The sequence below is a fragment of the Chelonia mydas genome, chromosome 2, assembly GCF_015237465.2.
Source record: "Chelonia mydas isolate rCheMyd1 chromosome 2, rCheMyd1.pri.v2, whole genome shotgun sequence".
NCBI lineage: Eukaryota > Metazoa > Chordata > Testudines > Cheloniidae > Chelonia > Chelonia mydas.
In genome coordinates, this window is record NC_057850.1 from 160,996,918 (window position 1) to 161,014,623 (window position 17,706).

The following is a 17,706-nucleotide window of genomic DNA, read 5'->3' on the forward strand; positions in this document are numbered from 1 at the left end:
ATCGTCACCCTTACGCTGGGACTGGTGACAATATGATGTTGGACCAGTGTCGTACAGCCCAACTGTGTACAGAACACGTCCTGGTTCCATTGGATCATATCAATGACCTCTGTTTGTTGTTCTGGAGTTAACTCAGGAGATATCTTCACCTGCCCCTGTGGGTCATCTGTCTGGGGTGGAGCTCCCCGAATCACCAGGCACGTCTCTGTCATGCCAGGGCTTCAGTAAGTTGATGTGGTAGATTTGCTCTGGCCTTCAGTGTCCGACCTTATAGTCTACCTCCCCAGTGGCTTCCACTATCTCATATGGTCCAGGCCAGCTGGCTAGGAGTTTGCTTTCTGCTGTTGACACTAGCACCATCACCCGTTCCCCCGGCTGAAATCTCCATACTTTCGCCCGACGGTTGTAATATGTCCGCTGGGTGTCTCGTGCTTTTTTTCCAAATGTTCTCGTACTATAGGAGTTACTCGAGTTATTCGCTCTCTCATCTGTGTCACGTGCTCAGTGACATTCTTTCCTGAGTTGGGTTGTTCTTGCCAATCTTCCTTGGCAATATCTAATATTCTGCGTGGGTGGCGTCCGTATAGTAGTTCAAAGGGAGAGAAACCAGTGGACGCCTGGGGGACTTCCCGTATAGCAAACATTAGATACGGTAGAAGGGTATCCTAGTCTTTTCCTTCCGGATCATACTTTTAAGGGTATGGTTAAACCGCTCGGCCAGTCCATCTGTTTGTGGATGGTAGACTGAGGTCCGTATGGCCTGGATGCAGAGTAGGGTACATAAGTCTTTCTTTAATTTTGACATGAAAGGGGTTCCTTGGTCTGTCAGGATCTCCTTAGGGATGCCCACTCTGGCAAAAAACCTGGAGTAGTTCTTTTGCTATTGCCTTGGATGTGAGGTTTCTTAAAGGAATGACTTCTGAGAGCTGAGGGCCTCAGGGCACCGCCATTTCCGGGTCAGGTGGATCATGTCAAACAATTGCGATCGGGGTGTCTTGTCCTCTGTATACTGCCACTCATGGAACCTCTGGGCTTGCAACGCCATCGTTACTCTGGATCTGGCCAGGATCTCTGCCTTAAGCTGGGGGTAATCTGCTGCAGTCTCCTCGGCCATATCGTAGTAGACCTTCTGGGCCTCCCCACACAGGAACAGGGCGAGGATACCAGACCACTGATCTTGGGGCCAGGCCTCTCGCAGGGCTGCTCTTTCAAAAGCCAGGGAGAATGCCTCCACATCATCCTCCTGTGTCATTTTCTGTAGGCAGTGGCTGGCTCATATGGTCTGGGTCCTGTCGCAGTTGTGGTTCAGCTCCATAAGGGCCTTCATCTGGTTCACCAGCTCTTGCAGCACAGCTTGGTCCTGGGCAGCCTGACTCATCAACAGACGATTAGTCTCCTGCTGCATCTGAGTCGCCTCCTGTTGGGCGGTTGCTTGGACCTGGGTAGCCTCCTGCTGGGCTGCAGTGGCTTGTATTAAGGCCTTGACTATGTCATCCATCTTAGGGACGAGAGGGTTTTGGCTAACCCTGGTTTAAGTCCCCAGCATGTAGATCCCACCGTTGACACCACGTGCGTCAAACTGCCAGCACTACTATGATTGGTCTTGTGTTTTCTTGTGGGGGGGAGGGTGTTCAGGGCACTGTTTCTTGCCCTTGAACTGGGGTATTAACTGCCCCACTAGTGTCCTAGAGGAGGGGAGTGGAGAGGGAGGGACTTGGGCCCACCCTCTACTCCGAATCCCAGCCCAGGGGCCCTAGGGATAGCGGCAAACCACTTGAACTAGCGGTTCCTTCCCCTGGGCTACTTCCCTCTCCTGTCCTTCAGTTTGTGGGGCTTCCTGCCCTCCCTCTGCACAAACCAGGTGTCCCATTACCTAGGGTCTTGGTCTTCTTAGCTCACCGCAGCACTTCTTCAAACTCTCCTCTGCTTCCCTCCAAACAGCTCTCTGCTCCAACACCAATCCACTCTGCTTCAGTTCCTCCTCTTGTCTGTTTGAAGCAGGGGGGTTTTATCAGGTGCTTTCATTGGCTTCAGGTGCTTTAATTAATCTATAGCAAACTTTCTTCCCCCTGCAGAGAATAAGGCTCCCTTCTAACACTCTCCTGCTGCCCTCTGGCCATGCTGTACCACATATTCTAGAAAATACTTCAATGAACTTGAGAGATGATTGCCAGTTGGAAAATTTACTTGCTAAAGGCAAGGATGCCAGTTTGAAAAGCCTCCAGTTGTTTCACAAGGTTTTTCTGAAACAAATTGTAACTTATGTGTAATCAGTTACCATTTAAATGCAAATTATTGAGCTTCTGAGAATTTTTGGGTACAGAGAACAGTAACTAAATAATGATTATGATCTGTGAAAGTAATCTTCCTGCTGCAGAATCCTCGGTAGAACTGCCTACATCTAGTCACTGGGTGGTGTGAGGAGCGAGCCCGACCAGCCATGGAATCCCCTGTCCGCCCTGCAGAGGGGAGCAGGAACCAGTCCCTGCCCGCCAGTAGCTGGCTCCAGTCTGGGACTCCAGCGGGGTGGCCGGCTTCATTGCATAGCTCCACCCTGCCCTGCCATTGCTTGTGGGTGGACCGGGACATGTATCGCAGGGCAGCCTGCGCTGCCCTTGAGCTAGGGGTGGTTGTGTTTTGAAGGAGGGATGGGCATGTCTCACAGCGAGGAACTCTGAGACTATTTTGCTCAGTTTGGGACTGTAAGAAACTGCATGTTGCCATTTGATAAATAAACAGGATTTCAAAAAGGCTTTTGCTGGGTTGGATTCTCTTCAGAAGAAGGCCTTCAGAATGCATTACAGAAGGATTCCCACATCCTAAGAGTCAAGCTCCAGATTCAACGTCAGAAACCCAGAAGTTTTTGAAGTCAGTATGCAAATGAAGAAATAGCTGACATGAGTTAGCAGCAGCAAGAGACTTTATTTCACTAACATGTAAAGAAAGTCTAAAATAAACATTACTGGGGGGGGGGGGGGGAATCATTCTCCCTCCTCCCTCCTGCCCCACCGCTCCTCTCACCCCCCCCCCCCCCCATGAGAAGTTGCTTGTAGGTAACAAGACAGCAACATAAGCATGTAATAATCTATGCCGTGAAGTTCCTGCTCGTGGGTCTGGTTTCTTCCAAGACCAGATGCAAACAGTAAAAATATACAGAGAATGAATTTGAGAAAAACATTGTAAAAAGCACATTTGCTGAGGTGGCTGCGTGACTTTATCATAGTAAATAGTCCTATAGTTATAGTGTCTTCTTCCATTCTATTAAAGGAAATGGAGACATTACAGTACATGGTGGCTTTCATTCATCTTTGCAAACGTTTATATTGTTTGGATGATCTGAAATCTCCAGTAAAAACTGTAGGATTCTGCACAGGCAATTCTTCTTTTACAAGGTGAACACTTTCTTTCCTGCAGACCACTGTACAATCTTGAATTTTGCTCTGGTTGCTAGTGTCATAGCATGTTCTAAAATTATTGTCCTAGAACTTGGTGCATCAGTAACTTCAGTTTAACGTACTGAATCTGTACAGAATGGCTCTAATTTGAAATGGGAAATGAGGTAGATGGGAGAGCAAACCCAGCTTTGAACCCTTTTAAGGCCAAATGGGGTTGAAAACTAAGATGAAGAAAACACCTGATGAAAATTTTTAACACTTTATAGTTCTAAATTTCTAGCATATATAAAACCGCGTTGCACCATAAAAACTTAAGTTTTTATGTCTGCTCATGAAATAACTGAATGCAGTTTGTTTTACAAGGGGTTAATTAAAAATATCTGTATATATACATTGCTTTCTTTGCTCACAACTTTTTCTTTGCATAATTTGCCTCAGTGATTCAGTTTAGAAGCTTGGAACCAAGCCATTTGTCAAGTGCCTGAGTACAGTGTTCTGTTTGAGTGATGGTACAATGGTTTGTATCCAACTGCTATTTATAGGAAGGATTAACTGGCATAGTTTAGTGTAGATAAGTTAGTGTGTTTTTTTTTTTAGTGAGTTATGCAATTACTTTTTCTGGGGCTTGGGGTCAGCAAATTTATGAGATCTTAAACTTCTTATTGTTCCCCTTTCCCACAAAGATTTCTTTCAGTCGATACAAAATGTTCATGTGTATTAGGAGCTTTGACTTTTTACAGTCATTCCATACTGAACTGCAAACACGGTGCCTGAATTATAAGCATCCCTGAGGTAAAGAATGGGCCTTAGGACAGATTGCTCTGCTGGCAGTTAACTGGCTCCTTATCTCCATGGAAAGATGAGTTGTCAAGATAACTAGGAACAAATGTTTGATCAAGTGAGGCAACCACTCCTGGACCAAATTCATCACTTACCCAACTCCCAGGAAAGGGGTGGGGGGTAGACACAGGATGGATGCTTATTCTGAATTGCTGTAATTGAGGAAATCAGTCTATAGATAACTTCCTGGGTGGGAGATATCCAGGCTTGGGAGATATTGAGGCTTATGTTTTGCCTGTCATCTAAAAGTTGAAGTGGGGAGGGGCAGCAACAGAGAAGCTTTGGATGCAAAGTTCCTCAACAGACCTCTGAGATTCGTAAAGGTCAAGATGGAGACTGGGGGATCTCCTGCAGTGGGGATATGAGACGTCTTTTGTTGTCTATGAACTCGATAGCCTTCACCAAACATCAAGTGGCTCTTTTACCAACCCTTAAAGGTCATCCTTGTTTATCAACGCTTTGGACGCTTGAAATCAAGCACAAACCTAGGCAGGAAGAGAGAGAATATTGTTCTGCTCATTTATGAGAATTGTGGTGTTAAAGTCTAGATACCAAAAAAACTTATTCCTAGCCAGAATAATGTTCATATGGGAATTGATGGTTCCCACAGTAAATACAGCGTCTTTTCCTCAGGAGAGTCCTATTAAGTTAAAGCCAGCAACGTGAAGGGCCGTTGTCCACAAAGTCATCTTGTCAAGCACTGAGCCTGCCAAGAAGGCTGATCTTCTACATTGTTAGCCTGAACGGAGCTAGACTCAGTCCAAGACAGTTGTAGAGCTTCTCCTTTTATGCTTTCTGCAAGAACGCTTTCAAAATCTGTACACCAAATCCAAGATTCTTAGTACCTGCCCTCTGCTTGCTGTCTTACTACAGAACTATAGGCAGTGATGCCAGGGTGGAGGGATGATTGAGCAGCCCATTCTGCATCACAATAGCTCCAAGGTGTCTAACCCAACCAGTCTGTGTAAAAGGCTCCGTCTCTTAAATCAGCTCTCAGCTGCTTGTGCCAGCTTTTTTTTTTAAAACAAAGTTAGAACTTTTGAAGAAACTTCCCCAGTGTACATAGGCCTTGGCAGGCTGATTTTGTTGCTGATTTGCATCCCATGTGCCAGGGTAGAAGAGAGACTGTTCATACCTGCAACCCTTGAACTCTCAGAAGGGAATACAACTGGATTGAATCCTGAAAGTCTGACACTACCAAACAAGCCAGGACTGTTTGGAAAAACTTGCTGTATCTGTTGTATATCAAAGCTTTCCAAGCAAAGGCCCAGCACTTCCCTACACTACATTTAAAGAGAAATTTGAAAAACAGCCATGTAATAAAACTCGTACGTGTTCTGTCACTACACAGGCATCATCCAATGCAATATTTGACATGGGGAGGGTAACTACTGTTGGTAATACTTAAGTGATTCTGCATATTGTTTTTTTAGCTAACTTGCAAATAATTGTATACTATTAAACTTCAAATTTCGCTCAGTCCATGTTAATGGACAACTGCAAATAGTATCCCCCAGTTTGACGGATCTTTTTAACAGAATACTATGGAAACCTACCTCGGCTTACCTGTTATGTTTCTTGTAGTAGCAAAGCTCAGATTTTCCCCATTCTGTTGACCTGTTGCTGTCAAGCTTTTCTGTCTGGGAGAAATAGTTCTCTTCAGTAACCTTTTTCCAGAGCCAATCTTAATAGCTTGGAATTGGCAATAGTTTATAGCTTTGGAAGTTACCTCACTGGCAGGTTCTTAGAGACGGAGCCTATCTTTGTGTCTGACTTGCAACTAAGTAGAGTCTGAACAAGCATTCCTAAGATCTATTGGTCCTCCTCAAACAAGAAACAAAACTTCCATTTAAGCACATACTTTCCTACTTACTGAAAAACGTGTACCAAAACTCGTGGAGTTTCATAATGAAACTTTCCTCCAGTCAACTGCCTTTCGTGAGAAATGGAATGGAACCTAGCTTACAGAGTTAAAGCTGGTGCACCGGAAAATAAATAGCGCTGCCTTTTTATAAATGCCTCCTACTTGGAGTCAGTTCTAGCAAACACTAATCTTCATGGCGCATCTTACATACTCAGTTTTTTATATTGCAAAATTTTATTTAGCTTTTAAACTCTCTCAATCCAGGCAGCCACTGTGGTTTTTAGACTCATTAAATATAGAATGAGGCTTCTAAAACTTCTAAGTCTGTCAGTTGTACTCTTTTTACAGAATTATTTGAAGATGGTAACCCTGATGTGTCGCATCTCGTCTACGATAGCACTCTGTAGCCTCAGCCACCAAGCACAACTGTAGAATACCATTATGATTTAACATGTTGGTGTTTTGTGGTTTTCTTGTTTTTGTAGACTTGTAAGGCATCTTGATTCTTTGACAGCTGGATTTTTGTGGATCAGATTAGCTGACAGGAGTTCCATTTAGAGTAATCCTACTCAGTTTTACGGATATTGCAATGCTGGATGCCCTTACTGCAAAAAAACAAAACAAAAACAAAAAAAACCCATAAAGCTGACTCTATAATCGTGCTGTATGTGTGCTTCCAAAGCACAAGGGTAAAATTTTTCAGCTGGTGCAGTATATTGGCTTCTGGGTTAGTTGAGGGAAAACTGTATTTCAACTTGTAGCATACTGCTCTTACTGAATTCTAGATCATTTAAGGGTCTGCATACTTGAGAAACTTTCTAATCTACTTCTGACTAGAACAGTTTTCCTTGAGACTGATTTGAAAGACAACTTTTTGTAAAGGAGAGCGATTTACTGTTCCTGGTGGTACCTTCTGGGATAAGAGTACTCTCATTGCAGCAGCCAGAGTTCAGCGTAGTACCAGGATGAAAACAAACCACTTAACTTTCTTAATGTTCTGTAAAGCAAATCTGATTCTTTCTCTTGCCAGTGGTGAAAATCGGTCTTTTCACTTCAACCGTATAGAGTATAAATCCAATACCTTTCTATAGGATGCTCTACCAAGAAATGCTTATTGAGTGGAGGGATAGGAATGGTATTCCTGTTCAAGGCATTTGGATATATAGGATCCAGGTGCCACCATTGCAGATGAGGATTTATGATTAGAGCTCGTCCAACACACCCCCACCCTCCACCCCAAAAAAGCAGCTCTCTTGCTGGACTGAAGTTTTCTGTCAAGGGGTTTCCATCCTTTGAGCTTCACTTGAATGCTATCTTAACTAAACAATCCAGTGTTGGTTTATTTCACCCAGGCCTCTAGGGTTCTGACCTACAGTTATTATAGTATGTACTGTAAAGGCAGACCACTTCAGTCTCCTGTGATTTGATCTTTTTTTATTACAGTGACTGTCTTTTGGCAGTTTTAAAAAGGGGTTTTAAAGTTCTTGGGTGTCAAAACTCTGAACAAGAATGTAAAAATTCTGCATTGAACCTTGCTTATTTGACAGAGGATGCTCACCCTTGCGGTTGATTCTCAGTCAGATGACAAAACAGTTTAGGGGCAGGAAAACTACTCACAGGATATTGAGTTGCAAAGTTAGACTTGCAATGCATTTTTAAGCGAGTCGGGGAGCTCCTTACAATTAAGCTAAAATCCACCTTGGGGGTCATCTGCTGGGTATGTATGCAAAGCCTTCAGTTTTTTCTTGGCATTCCATTTTTCATAAAATGCAAAGAGCTGGGCCATGGAGAAAATTTGCCTGGTTTATGCTCAGAACGGAACCTAGGGAGAAGAGTGAAGTAATATGAATTGTGAAGAAAGAAACCTGAAACCTCTAGATGAGAATCTATATATTTGGATGTTTTTGTGAACCTGAGCTTTGGCAGACCCCTTCCTTCTCCACAGCCCTGTCTTTGAGTAGCAGTTCTACCTTCTCTTGGGAATCCTTGTTGCCTGTGAACTCAAATGGTTTTTCATGGCCTGGGGCATCTGCTGTTGTGTAAGCCCCAGAGTATATTGTGCTAAACAGATTGCCAGTTGGTGCTTGGTAAGGGACCTTGGGCTCCTCAACAGCTGTGCATGTTCTCCAATAGCTTTAAAAACCTTTCTAGGAAGGGACATGTTAATCAAACACTGACCCAAACCTTGTGATTTTGATTTGGGACTGGGCTTAGGGTTGGGTCGGCTTATGGTAGCCCTCATTGTGGGGAAACTGGCTTGAACTCCCCCAAATAGAAATATAGTGATAAATCTTGAGTAGATTCAATAGCACTTTGTATTGTTCAGATATTGGAGCACCAGCTCACTGAGCATTCAACAGGAAAATCTACTTTCACTTGGTTAACCACAAGTCTATATGACAGTCACTCTCTTTGATAGCAGTGAAGGTCAAAAGCTACAGATGAACAGATAGGAGCAAGTTAGCATAGAATGTGAAACTTTAGTTGGACCCACCTTAAATGTGACATTTAACATACAGATCTAGCTGTAAAACTGATTCGGTGGGGATGGCTTAAAGAGGAAGGGTTTTGTTGGGTTTTTTACTCCTATTTACCTACTTCACCCAGCAGAAATGAATTGTTCTTGTTAGTGTAAATGTTGCATAGTTCACTGTCCATCATCAACTTGCATGCAGAAGCTCCTTGATCTGGAAAGTAAAGAACAGTACAAAGTGGTCTTCAGAAGACCCTATTTTTGTTTGTCTTTTAAAGCTAACATAATGTGCTTATTACCTAATTGACACACAAGAGTAGTGCAATAGGACTACATCAAAGGTGAGTGTGGGAGCAGGTATAGTGGTTTCAAAGCTATTTGGATTGATTATTTCTCCTTTCTGCCAATCCATCTGATCATAGGATTAGTCCAAGGGACTAGCAATGCTTTATGAAAGGAGCATGGGGGGAAAATAACCTAGTCTACTATGCAACAGGATAGCTATTCCGTGGAAACTACTAGTATGCAAAAATATAATCCATGGATTAAAACTGGAGGGAAGTGTAACTTTTTGTTTTCTTTATCTTAATAAAGCTGTTGCCTCTTAATATCTATCGTTATTTGCAGTTTAACTCATTATGGAATAGGAACTGTAACACTTGAAACCACAAAAAGTGATTTAAAGAAAAAATGTATGCAGACAGCGCAGCTAGTAATGAGTAAGGTTGACTGATCCTCTGTTTGAAATGTCTGGTTTAATTTTTTTCTTTTGATAACAAATTGTTGCCATGCTAGCCCAAATAGCTAGTAATTTTAGTAGTTTTTAAAGTTGGATAACTGGTATAATGCTATGAAGTACCTGATAATTCTGCATTGTCAGCTAATCCCAGATTTTGGCTGTTAATGTACAGAGAATACTGTCTTTGCCTCTGACTGTGCCTTGTTGAAGTATGATACAGACACTGCATTGTGTCATGCAATACTGAAGTTTGCAAAATGGCATTGAAATCTAATCTGTTAAATCTGTTTTGTTTGTCTTCACAAAGTGCTAACTGCTGTAGGAGACACTATTAAAAATAAACATTGCTTCATATGCTTCCAGTAGACCCAGTGATCTAGTCACTTGATTAATCAACCTTAGAGTCACAGATGCTGTATGACATACAAAATACTTCATGCAAGTAAGTTTATAGGGGCTGATGCCTAAGCTAGCTTCTAAAAATACTGTTGTGGTTTGATATTGTAATAAGTCAAGTCAGAGAGCATATTTTAATTTCAGGATGAAAGCACTTACTTGGTAGAGGGGAGAGGAATAAAAATAGGTAGAAAACATGATTTATTGTAAGTGTGGATTGAGCTGGGGGAAGGAATGATGGAAGAAAGCAGGTGTCTACATTGCTGACAAACTTAGTGTGTAGGTTGCACAAAACAGTAAAACTTCATTGGCTGTACGGTGACTCGGAACAATTATATAACCTTTAACCTTGTTCCAGTGTCCAGTCTGATTTCTACTGCAGTTGGCAACATGCCATTGTTTGTCTTTGATCAACTTACATAAATAGATCCTGGAGGGTCATGTGAAACTATCATGAGTTTTTTTTATAACAGCATAGTAGTTACCTTTTCTCTGCTGCCTGCGTTGCTTTAACAGGTGGTGTGGTTTATGAAAGTCTGTCACTTTACTGTGTATTGCCCTGGCTTTAAATACCTTAAGGAAATCCTTGCCCAGGGCATGCTTTCATGAGAAAAATGTGGAACAAATGTTTTTATGGAAGATACAGGAAGGATTTCCCAGTATTGAAGCACACTAGGACATCTGCAAAGACAGTCACTCTACACCTCCAGTGTTTGAAACCTCTACTTCTGATAAATTTTACCGTATCTTTAAGTTGGAGTCGATGAGGAAGGCTTGTGGTATAAGCACCTTCCTGAAGAACTCAAAGGTTGCCTCAGAGAGGATGGCATTTTTTTCTGTAAGTCAGTGGAAATTATTTTTAAGCTTATTTACGTGCTAAGTTACAGACTTTCAGGCAACCCCAGGCCACAGCTTTTTGAAGTTAGATCTTCTACAGTAAAACTGTTCCATTTAGTACTGTCAGGGATTCAAAGATAAAAGACCCTCTGTATACAGCTGTTGTATTTTGTAACCACATTGTATTGTATTTGTCTCCTTTCTAGCAAACATTTTACTTGGTTTTTGGTAGCACAATGAAAACACTTTAAGGCCTACTTGCAAATAAAATGACTTCTGGTGTAACTACCTTTCCTTGTTCGGTTTCTCAACTGCTGTACTAGTTAAGCATGTGAGCTTCAAGATGGGAAGACTGTCTGCAGCTGCATGCAATACTGACATGCCATCTGAACTTAAATTATTGCATGGGAACTAGAATTAGCACCCTTGTACTTCTTGAAACATGACCTCTGCTATTTCAGAAGACTTTTAATCTGTCAATATTTTATATTCCTGCCATGCTGGGACAGTTCTGGGAGTACCCAGGACTGAGAGCCACCTTTTTATCCCCTGTCTCCAGCAAGAGGGAGTCTTGCACGTGGTAGCTGGGTTTTACCTCCCTAACACCATCAGCCTGTTGGTCAGTCATGCAGTTTCCACTGGGTTATGCTAGCCCTGTCTTTGCCTTGTAGGTTAAGAAAAGGTGCATCCCAGTCACCGAGTCCCCTTGAAGTGTTCCCCTGCGATATCCAGCCCCTGACACTTGGCTACTCAGAAATCCCAGGTCCTCTGCCCTCAAAGGTGCAATGGACCCCAGCTTGACCTTGAGGCACTGCACTTATGAGTACTTATAACACAAAGAAGGTTTATTTAAAATAGACTAGAGATGCCGTTAGAAACAAGAGCATGTGATGGAAACAAATGGTTGCAATACAAAACAAAATCGTAAAATGCAAATTAGGGCCTACACTTTTATAGATACCTTTCCTATCCAATAAAAGCAGGTTTCCCCCCGCCAAAGTTCAGTCTGTTGCAGAACTGGCTGGCTTCCCAGGAACCTCCAGTTTTTCATGAAACGCTCCCGCTCAACAGGATGTCTCCTCAGTGAATGGATCCAGAGTGCCTCTCTCCACCCTATGATATACTGAAAATGAATCTTTTGTCTTTATTCACAGGCAGTGCGATCTCCTGTCTGTTACAATGTTCCATTTTACCTCCAAGTGATTTTGATTGTTTGCAGCTGTCTTTGATGGTTTTCCGTTGAATGTGCTGGGATGGGGAAGGGGTAGACAATTGAGCCTTGCATTACCTCACTGGGGAGTGGTGACAACTCCCTCCCCCTTGAATGGGCCTTCACCAAGACTTATGGGTCCCTGGTGACTATGCCTGGCTTATGGTCTTGGAGTTAGTTTTCGGTACGGTTACATGTTCTTTAAATTTTAACCATGTACACATCTCACAATGATTAGGAGTACTGGTAAGTTATAAGCTTTCAGTAGAGACCTCACATGCTACCTTTCATGGATAAATACCGTGAAAGTGATATATTGATTGTAATGAGTTTGCCTGTTGGCAGCAGTGTCACACATGCATCTAGCCGCCAGCTGAAAATTGAAGTCTGATGTTCGGTGGGGTGGAACACACACTAGAGTTCTGAACATCATTACACTGCACAGTATGGAAGATCATTCTGCTTTATTCTCTGTCTGAGATGTTTAGAGCTTAAGCCTGATACAGTACTGGGTTTGGAATAGCTGAGTTGCAGTTAATTTCAGAAAAAAGAAAAGGACGACTTGTGGCACCTTAGAGACTAACAAATTTATTTGAGCATAAGCTTTCGTGAGCTACAGCTCACTTCATTGGTGTGAGTTCTTGGTTCAAACTCCTTTCAGGATAGAGTCAGGGGTTTCTGCATTAATGTAAGATAATTTGTCTGTCTGACCCTACCCTCAGAGCCCCGCTTCACCTGCCTCCCAAAGACACTATGCTAAGGTTTTGGGGAAATAGCCATGATCTCGCCTTTCATACACGTAGAAAGGAAAACTGCATGCATTGCAGTGAAAGCACCACCGTTCTAAAGGCAATACACATTACATTAGTTAATTACACTGAAGTGTTAAAATAGAAGGATTAACAAGTGCAGAAAAGAGACAGGTAAATAGGATTTCATGTCAGCAGGAAAGTTCTTGTGGTTTTAGGATGAGACTAAGAGAACTAGTCTGAATTCAAAATAAGGTGGTACAAGTGACACAAGAGGAGTCACGTGAAGATAAGCAGAAAAGATGGAAGGTCTGGGTGTGTACATGTGGCCAGTATGAAGGCGTGGATATCAAGATTTTAACTTGTACTGTATCGTTTTGTAGGGTTTGGAACATTATACAACTAGATAGATAGTGGTATTTTAAAACTCCACTTTTACATGTAAAACTGCAGCCATTCTATGAAGCCGTTGGCATTTCTTGAGTTGTCAATACCTAGAAACCTTTGAATTGGTAGATTTCATACATACTGACTTAAGTCTTTCAAGCAGCAAGTCTGAGACTTCTAATATTAACTGGCACTCATTTTAGAACTGAAGTGGCCTTTTGCTGTTAGAAACATCCTCTAAGGAGGCATGGTCTAAATTCTTGTCATGAACTATAGACCATTCTTACCCTAGAATACTAGAATGTAAATTAACTCTCAATCTGGAATGTTTCAACAAACTAGAAATGTTAGGTGTTTACACGTTGATAAAATGGTTGAGGCAAAATATGAATCTATTCTAATTTTCCTTCAAATGCTGACTTTAGTAAACCAAATAAAGTTAATTCTATTTTTTTGATTCCCTCCTTTTTCCTGTTCCCTGCTAGGCTTGGTTTTAGGCAGAAGTACAGAAGGCTTACAAGAAGTTATGGTATTTCTTGACCCAGCAAAAGCATTAAAGCTTTTCAAGCCTGATCTTGTGAGGTTGCCAGAATTGAGGTCTGGATTAATATCTGGACTTTTGGATGAATATCTAAATTGAATCTCTTATTCCTTTAGGGTTTGCTAGTAGCGACTGAATCTATTTGTCTGGACTGTTCTGGTTAAGGAACTACAAATCCTAAACAACCATCCTTGGAATTATAGATGACAAAGCTGTGAAGCTCCTAAGAATTTTATAGCTCAACACTATGAAGAAAACATTCTTCAGCTCTTAAATCAAATTGCCTTAGCTCCTAGTATCTTAAATTATGGAGAATACAAAATCCATATTTTGATCAGATTTTCTGCTGTTTGTGTTTTTAGGATAATGTAGATCAGACTTCAGCTCACACTCGGAGAGATCTGGTGGAACCAGGATTCCAAGAACCATCTAATCGCATCTCTTTAAATCACCAAGGTAAGGAATGGGGTGGAATTAGGTCTGGTTAAGATGCTGGGAAGTGAACCCTTGAAGTGTATGTTCTGAAGAAATGTGACTTCTACATTTGTTCCTGCACCTGGTAATGTGAAAGTTGAAAACGTTTAATTGTTTATATCCTCCTCTTTGCAAACTGTTTTATGAGCTCTGAATGAAGAAGACGAGGAGCTCCTTTACTAATACAGTTTCTCCATTTGCGCAGCTGCTCCAAGTTTTTCACCAAAACATGTCTTTTTAAGTACTAAAACGCCTGTAATATTGTATTACAAATCTAGTTTAAAAGCTATTCCTTGCCAGGACCTAGCTTCAGAGTACTCATTCTTCTGGAAGAGTGGATACATATAGATTGGCAACGGGAGTGACATTCTTACCTGCTTTGCATGTTATATGTCAACTTTTACCAGAAAAAGAGAACCCTGAATTCATGTCATAATGCCAAAACAAAAGTGAAATTTTTCATATCGCTTGTGTAATTGTTTCTCGTATGAAAAGTCCCATAACAGCTTTATTTCTTGTCCCTATTAATGAGGTTAGTTGTGACTTTTGAGAGTTCCTGGAGTATAACCATGATCAGGTTATGGTTTAGACAAATACATATCCAGCCCACGGTACAGTCCTGCCTGGACCCTGAGCTCCTGGCATGGGAGGCTAGCCTCCGGTCCCTCCCCTGCAGTCCCCCTTCCCTCGCAGGCTCACTGTGCCGCTCTGCCGGTTCTCTTGCCTGCTGTTCTGAGCAGCATGGTAAGGGAGTGGGGGGGTTAGATAAGGGGCAGGAGGTTCCGGGGAGCAGTCAAGGGACAGGGAGCAGAGGGTGGTAGGATGGGGCAGAAGTTTGGGGAGGGGGAGTCAGGGAGCAGGGGGAGTTGGATAGGGAGTGGAGTCCTGGTGGTGGGCTAGGGGTGAGGGGGCCCTCAGGGGACAAGGAGCAGGGGGGGGTTGGATGTGTCGGGGGTTCTGAGTGGGGCAGTCAGGGGGCGGGAAGTGGGAGGAGGCGGATAGGGGGCGGGGGCCAGGCCATTTGGAGAGGCACAGATGTCCCTACCCGACCCTCCATAGTTTCACAATGCCGATGTGGCCCTCGGGCCAAAAAGTTTGCCCACCCCTGCTGTAGAGAGTTGGGTTCTGTACAAACTTAATTATATTAATTATGGAAGGGCTCACATTAAGTGCCAACTAGTAACTGCTTTTAACAGCTTCAATTGTAGTAGAGTGCTCAGCACTTCCTGAAAACCAGCCCTAAGTGCGATTAGTTTACTGCAACCGTTAACCTTGACAGTCAATACAATAATAAGGCACCATTAACAATGTACAATAGAATTGTTAACTTTTCTAAAAAATGCTGGAAATTTAGTTTCTCCATTTATTTGTCAAGATCAGCAAGATTTGAATTCCGTGATCTGCAAACCTCCGAGACTACGTTAAGTTTTCAAAAGTAGTTTATGTTCTTGAATTTTTTTATAATCTGAGCCTACCCTTTTCAGGTTTTAAATTTGTTTCCCTAAAACCTGTGCTATGTGTTAGGGGTTGAACATACTCCTAGAGAGAGATTGCCGCAAACAGATATCCTGCACGCTGTATGCACTTGGTATTTCTGCGTGAATGTGCACACGCACACCATTTGTGGCCAATAAATTCCATTTTTTGTTCACCTCAGACTGCCTTACCTGCAGTCTAACTAAAGCTTCCTTGTCTCATCCAAACTCCTTGACAGACTTGATTTAAATGGCATTCTGTGAAGCCATCAGTAAATATCCTTCTTTGTAACCAGATGTAGAACTTCTTCCAAAAAGTTACTGTCTTCTCAGGCTCATGTCGCAGAATTAGAATGTAAACCTGTTAATGCTTAATAGTGCTCAGTGAGGCCCGGGCTACACTGGGGGCGGGGAGGTCGATCTAAGTTATGCAACTTCAGCTAAGTGAATAACGTAGCTGAAGTCGATGTACTTAAATCTACTTTCCGCAGTGTCTTCACTGCAGTAAGTCGACAGCAGACACTTTCCTGTCGACTCTGCCTGTGCCTCTCGCCCTGCTGGAGTGCCGGAGTCGATGGGAGAGCACTTGGTGGTCTAGACGCGATAAATTGACCCCCGCTGGATTGATTCCCTGCCTGTCGATCCAGCGGGTAATGGAGACAAGCCCTGAGATAGTTAGGATCTTGATTATGTTGAAGACCTGGGAAGCCTCACTTTCTGATGCCAGAAGCCCTTTTCCTAGGTCAAGAAGTCTCCTGATACTCTCCATAGGTAAACACTACGCTTCACTTCTTTCCCCTCCACCTCCTATCTACTCCTGTTTTCCTAATGTCGATTTTAATATAATCAAGTGAATCTATAACACTAGTGTGATGACATTGGGAATACCATAAATAAATACATTCTGATTTGTCTTGGGTATTAGCTTAGTCACCTTCCATCATGGTACTTTTATGATTCTCAGAACCATTGTCACTGTGTGCCCATGCATAATGTACACTTGCTCCTTGGCCTCAACCTTCTGAGATTTCTTGGAAATAATGTTCAAAGTGCTATGCTCTCTACGTGGGACAGCACTGGAAATGTTTTGTCCCACGTAACTGGTACGTTGTAAGCCTGCGAGTGGTTCAGCACAAATATTCAGTATTTCTGCTTCGGCATTATGCTATCTGAAAAGGCCCATACATGGGCTCTATTTAGATATCCGCACTCTGTAACTTGTGTTCTTCATTGTTTCGTACCTTCATTGTGCTCCAGCAGATTAAGGATTCTGATCTCTGGGTACGCTCTCCAGTAATTCCAACTATTTCTCTCATTTGTTACTATCAGTGATCACCTGAAGACTTACTTGGCACATGATATTTGTCTGCCTGAACTACTTTGAGTCCCGCAAACTACTCCAACATATTTAACAATTGGGTTCAATGGAGGGTGTTCCATAATGTCAGTGGCTGCTTTAAGGGCCAGTTGAACAATAAGGCCGATATTTGATAAAAATTAATAATATGCTATCAATTAGTAAGTAAAGGCCAATTTTGGTGGACACAAAACCAGTGTTCCTTATGCTGCAGCAGATGAATAGAAACTGTCAAGTCATGTCTCAAACCCACTTCTAGGTTTTCTGCTAAAATTGAAATAATCAGGGTAAATTTAGTTGGTATTTAGTTTGCAAGTGAACTTGCATGCTAACATGGATACATATTGTAATCATACTGTTTGTATAGGGAGCATGGACTGAGCAAAGGACTAGGAACCAGAAATGTCAGCATTCTAATCCTAACTCTCGCACAGATTGTGTGGCTTCTGACATTTCATTTAACTGCTGCACCTCCCCCTTTTTACAGTGCGAAAATAACCTAGCTTAATGCTTTTATAACACTATGAAATTGTAAACAACTGTTAATACTAAATTACTACGTCAGGTTACATGCTATTTTCTCTGGTATTATGACCTGCTCATGCACTACTCTGTAAACCTACGAAAAGTGCAATCTTATCCAGTAACTACAGAGCAAAAGACCTTCAACACTGAACAGGTTCAGTGCTGGTTGGAATTCTTAAACAAAATGTTTGTATCACAAAATGCTCACTTGTGAAAACTGAAATATTTCATGGGAACGTACCAGTTTTGAGACCGCTTTCATTAGGAAAGGTTTCTTAGGTCCAGGATGGAATTTCTGGTCACAACCAGAGAGCATGAGCCTGGTGGTCAAGGCACTCACTCCAATGTGGGAGTCCTAGCTTCAGTTCTCTACTCTCCCTGATTCACACCAGGTACTCAAACTTCTCCCACATACCAGGTGAGTGCATTAACCACTGGGCTATT

The 17,706-nt window shown here is 42.4% G+C and overlaps 1 protein-coding gene and 1 pseudogene across 5 annotated transcripts in view; both read left to right on the plus strand.

The window, feature by feature from the left end:
- Nucleotides 1–17,706, plus strand: part of GRB10 (growth factor receptor bound protein 10) — a 197,843-nt gene that overhangs the window by 69,071 nt on the left and 111,066 nt on the right. For 4 of the 5 annotated variants that reach the window (XR_003564824.3, XM_043540444.1, XM_007061333.4 and 1 more), the window contains exon 3: nt 13,794–13,887. Coding sequence is in view for 3 of the 5 variants with exons in the window: in XM_043540444.1 (XP_043396379.1) it covers nt 13,794–13,887 (94 nt within the window). In the remaining 2 variants the exon portion in view is untranslated. Of the gene's footprint in view, nt 1–7,752; nt 7,817–13,793; nt 13,888–17,706 lie in introns of those variants that run through there. The other variant, XM_037889942.2, reaches the window with a different exon arrangement.
- LOC102936894 lies at nt 2,649–2,981 on the plus strand (annotated as a pseudogene).